The sequence below is a fragment of the Triticum dicoccoides genome, chromosome 2A, assembly GCF_002162155.2.
Source record: "Triticum dicoccoides isolate Atlit2015 ecotype Zavitan chromosome 2A, WEW_v2.0, whole genome shotgun sequence".
In the NCBI taxonomy this organism is placed as follows: domain Eukaryota; kingdom Viridiplantae; phylum Streptophyta; class Magnoliopsida; order Poales; family Poaceae; genus Triticum; species Triticum dicoccoides.
In genome coordinates this window covers 634,660,430-634,665,335 of record NC_041382.1, presented here as the reverse complement: position 1 = coordinate 634,665,335, position 4,906 = coordinate 634,660,430, and the positions used below count along the sequence as shown (strand labels likewise).

General features: G+C 44.7%; 1 protein-coding gene across 2 annotated transcripts; it reads left to right on the top strand.

The window, feature by feature from the left end:
• The first annotated feature begins 215 nt into the window (after window positions 1–215).
• Window positions 216–4,697, top strand: LOC119359740 (NAC domain-containing protein 7-like). 2 transcript variants are annotated; one of them, XM_037625837.1, is made up of 5 exons: window positions 216–535; window positions 641–783; window positions 2,968–3,136; window positions 3,312–3,583; window positions 3,718–4,697. In XM_037625837.1, exons 3-5 carry the CDS (start codon window positions 2,977–2,979, stop codon window positions 4,303–4,305), a joined length of 1,020 nt encoding a protein of 339 aa, XP_037481734.1. In that variant the 5' UTR covers window positions 216–535; window positions 641–783; window positions 2,968–2,976; the 3' UTR covers window positions 4,306–4,697. The 2 variants fall into 2 exon arrangements, with proteins under 2 accessions (XP_037481734.1, XP_037481735.1); XM_037625838.1 differs by having other exon boundaries at window positions 2,947–3,136.
• Window positions 4,698–4,906: the final 209 nt, after the last annotated feature.

Here is a 4,906-nt window from a genome sequence, read left to right as displayed (position 1 = left end):
CGCGCCTCGCCCTGAATAGCCACCTTTCTACTTATAGTCTATAGATGAGCCGAGTTAAGGAAGTGGAGTCTGCGACACCCTTTCGGTCTTGGCCGGAGCTCATCGGAGGGCCGAGGAGACGCGGCCGGCCGGGGGCGATAGATCGGTCGGTCGAGGAGGCCGGCGTCGCTGTCGTGAGCGGGTGGGGGGGAGGTGGCGGTTACGGCGAAGAAGGCCAATAGAAAACGCGGCTGAGAGGGAGATCGTGGCAGATCTCGCCGTCGCTGTCTCGCCGCGTCGCTCCTGGATTGCAGCTAGCCTTGGCCCGCAATCCATCCGCGCTCTCCGGCCACCCACCGGGGCAAGCAGGCCACCAGTGTATATATATAGCCCGGCTTGTCCCTCCCCTCCATCGATCGACCCGACCATCCGGCGAAAGCCAGCGACGGGGGACTAGCTAGCTAGCTCCTGCCTTCCATCGGAGACTGAAGGCCAGCTCGAGTCTAGCTGCTGCAAGGTAGCAGCCGCGCACAGGAGAGGAGGGCGGGCCAGCTAGGTACGCAAGATAGTTAACCAGCATCCATTTACCTCGTGGTTTCTTCTTCTCTTCTGCGTCGCCGTGCATGCTGAAGTTTTGACCGAAGCGTGCTTCGTGGGTTAGGGGTTCGCTTGCTTCGAGGTGTTTGTCGGAGGAGAAGACGAGGAGGGGGAGCAGCGAAAGGTTGGCCCTGCCCTGGAGCAAAAGCAGCGCTTGGCAGAACTCGGTGCGCGCATCTGCACGCGCGTAGGCGTGGTGAAGCACCGGTACGTTCTTCCTGCGCCATAGATTCTTGACTGTCAGCGTGCAAGTGTGCTTGTCTTTCACTCTCTTGATTGATCGTATGTGTAGATAGTTAGATATAGCAGTTTTGCTATAGCACATCTAGATGTGCTCTAAGTAGCACATCTAAATCTTATGTTATTGATTTTATGCTAAAATAAAATTTGTGCAAACATTTTCTTTTGTTTTTTTGTTCTTTTCTTTCCAGATTAATTGAGTCACTTACATGTGTGATAAGTAGGGCACATCTAGATGTACCCTAGCTATAGCACATATGTATGTGCTCTAAGTATTGCACATCTAAATCCTCCTCATCCACATGAGAAATTTAATTAGTTTTGACTTGCGATCTACTGCTTCTGGAATGCAGTCATTATATTTAGCTTCGTCCGCACAAAAGAAAAATAACAATAGAAAAATATGGGGCTCAATCATATGGTCCTGCAATCCTATATACGAAGAAAGTATTGTACTTTCTGCCATGAGTTCGTAATTACTCTTATTTTTATGTCTCTCTTTTAGTTCTAGTTCAAAGGAGCTATTATTAAACATAAATTAGTTTTCTATAAATCCCCATCCTTTATACAGAGCAAAAGTGACATTCATCTTTTTACTAGTTGGCCTGAAGATGTATAGTTGTGAGTTTAATTTAGCAAAATCTGCACTTTTAACCTTTCGAATAACCTAGCTTTAACCACACACATAGCAAAGCTATGCAATCCAAACAAAAGGCCATGAAAATTGTCCTAGTGAAATTTTGTATATTCGACAATTACAACTTGGTTTGCCTAGAATTAAGCAAGCATTTGATGTTCTTGCACCAATGCATATTCTTAGAGTAGGCTATCACTTTTTCAGCAAGATCTCAAGCTTCACACCTTTTATATAGAAGTCCACAGAGTTATGATGAGTACGAACACACCTTCATGAAGTTTTAAGTAAACAAAGGCCATGAAAATTGCCAAAGAGTTGACAAAGAAAAAGAATCAGGAAACATGCAATTTGATAATCATACACTTGACCAATTCATTTCATTGCAATGAAATCGTTGTCAATTCAACCTAGTTTGCATAGAATTAAACATCTTTTATAATGCTGATTTTTGGAGTAAGCTATCACACTTTCTTAGCAAGGCCTCAAATTTCACCATTTTTATATAAAGATGTATACGCAAAAGTGTGTCGACTTTGAATGTGAATATAGCTTCATGAAATTTGAAATATGACAACTAATATTACATGTTTACATATGAATATCACTACTAATTCTAATTTGCTTCAAATAATTGAAAATCTGCCTGTCAACTTTTTTGAATCCCAATTATTTTTATTTAGAAACACCTAATACTACATAAACTCACACACACATGCACACCAGTAAGCTTCTAGTCCCACACACACTCACACAATATCTACTGAAGATTCAAACCATGGGGCCTCATGATCAACACATATACCTCACTATTGACGGGAACATCGCCTCACTCTCACACTGAAATAATAATTCACATAAATGAGACGACGAAGCATCAAACCTAGGAGTAATTAATCCCTTATGGGCGTTGGATTACAATCACCCTCCAAAATTTGCACTAGTTTTTGTTAGGTTTTATGTGAAGTGATTAGAAATGTGACTTACAGATGTGTTGATCTTTTGTTTGTTGAAAAGGAGGAGAGCCGCTGGCCTTACAAATTTGATTGACAAATGTAGAGCTGCATATTATAGTCCCAATAGCAATAAATTCTACTCCCGCCGTTTTTCAATACAAGACCACTACCCCATTTTTCAGATAGGAAGAAAACCAAGCCAACTAATAAATAACACGATTAATTGTGTGGAAAATTAAACCTCCCATGTTCCGGGCTAATCAAACATGTTGCATGTGGTGTCTCTTTCTCTATGGCTAGCTGCAACATTTGCATAAATAAGCACTATCATACGAGGCAAAAATCTGATCAATTCTTCTCGGGAAGAGATAGTGAGCTTGTAAATTTTTTGTAATTGCCTTGTATTAATACCAGAGGGAGTATAAGATGTTGCACACGAATGGAGATGGAGTGACCATAATTAATAATCAGATGCATGATTCAAGAATGTTTTTGTTTATCAGGGGCAGTAGTGTCAACTGTCAACTAACTTGCTTCTAGCACCTATATTATTTTGATCAGTGGAAGAAGATGAATGCTTTCTCCCACGTCCCCCCTGGTTTCCGTTTCCACCCCACTGATGAGGAACTGGTGGATTACTACCTGAGGAAGAAGGTGCAACTGAAGAGGATTGACTTAGACATTATAAAAGACGTTGATTTGTACAAAATCGAACCTTGGGATCTACAAGGTAATCACAACTTCACTCATTCATGTTGTGTACAATACAGCCAAACAAGCTTTCCTATGAGCGTGACCTTGCAATACACTACTCTAGCATGATTAGCAGAAGAATGACGTACCAGTCCATGCATTAAATTCAGTTTTTGAACGCACTAACCATAGCTCAAACGATGCTCAAACAGAACGATGCAAGATCGGAACGGAAGACCAGAACGACTGGTTCTTCTTCAGCCACAAGGACAAGAAGTATCCGACCGGCACTCGCACGAACAGGGCAACCACGGCGGGTTTCTGGAAGGCCACCGGCCGGGACAAGCCGATTTACGTGAAGCACTGCCTCGTGGGGATGAGGAAGACGCTGGTTTTCTACAAGGGCCGGGCTCCCAATGGGCAGAAGTTAGATTGGATCATGCACGAGTATCGCCTGGAGACCAACGAAAATGGAGCTCCCCACGTACGTAAGCTAAGCTGGCAAGCTCCCAAAATGTGCATGCTAGTAATAATTATTCGCGTCATACGTACCGTTCTTCAGGACCATTCCATCCCTAATGAAAATGTTAATTTGGTTGTACGTTTGGTGTTATTCAGGACGAAGGATGGGTGGTATGCAAGGTGTTCAAGAAGCGAGTTGCGACGGTGCAGAGAATGGCCGCCACTGACTCGGCCTTCTGGTTCAACAACGATCATGTGGCGTTCATGGCGCCTCGCGTCGACTCGCCGAGGCAGGCAGTGCACCACCTCCAGAACGCGGCGTACCATCATGGACACCACCAGACCTACCACCACCCGTGCAAGGTGGAGCTGGAGTACCATCAGCTCCTTCCTCAGGAGCCGGCAAGCTTCCTGCAGCTCCCGCAGCTAGAGATGCCCGGGCTTCCGGACCTGATCGGCGCCGTAGCTGCCAGTCTCCAACCGTGCAACCAGACGCACGACGGACAAGCTTCTCGGCAGCTTGAGATCGAGCCGGTTTATGTGACGGACGCATCCGCCGGAGAGTGGAGGGACCTTGACAAATTCATGGCGTCCCAACTCAGCCACGACGGCTCAACTCCGAAGGAGTCTAGCAGCTACGCTAATCCGGCGCTGGCGTTTCAGGCGGAGGGGAAGCACGAAGAGGCCTTGGATTACGTGTCGGCATCTGCCTCGAGCGGAGGGGACAATGGTTTGTGGAAATAACGTACGGCATATACAGACACAAGATACGAAAAGATACACACTAACGCACATCACTGTATAAAGCTTAAAAATATTGTGGTGTGAGATGATTAATGTACGTAAACATAGCTAGCAGTGCTATTAATTAAGCTCTATATATATGTACTAATAAAGTATAGCCAAATTGGTTGTACTTGCATGCACAATTTGGAGGGTGTAATGTCATAAGGTACTACCGCCTAGGCGATTGTAACAGCAATTTAGCTGCTCATGCTGTATAGTACTCCCAAAATGGCTGCTATATGGTCGGTGCCATGCACAGCTAGTGGTTATGCGCTTTCCAATTCAAGCGATGTAGTATAATTTTGTGAGTAATTTCCCTGATGCTAGACACCGCAGTGTATTGATATTCTTTACAGTTGTAGTGCTAATAAAACCTATCTATATCGATCTTATATGTGAACAACATATAATCTGGGTCACACACAAATAACATATAGAGGATTTTGTGCAGCGTATTGCATATGCAGCTCCAATCCCAGCCCTGCATTAGGCATGTGGGCAGGAACACAGAAAGCTCTTTTTACTGGTGCAGGGAGATACCGGCGAACCATCCACCGTT

What these genes read in the sequence shown, in the direction of transcription:
- LOC119359740 (XM_037625837.1), top strand. Translation starts at nt 2,977, where the DNA reads ATGAATGCTTTCTCCCACGTCCCCCCTGGTTTCCGTTTCCACCCCACT. An exon ending in CGAACCTTGGGATCTACAAG is followed by an intron (nt 3,137 to 3,311) that starts GTAATCACAACT and finishes ATGCTCAAACAG; the next exon opens with AACGATGCAAGATCGGAACG. An exon ending in ACGAAAATGGAGCTCCCCAC is followed by an intron (nt 3,584 to 3,717) that starts GTACGTAAGCTA and finishes GGTGTTATTCAG; the next exon opens with GACGAAGGATGGGTGGTATG.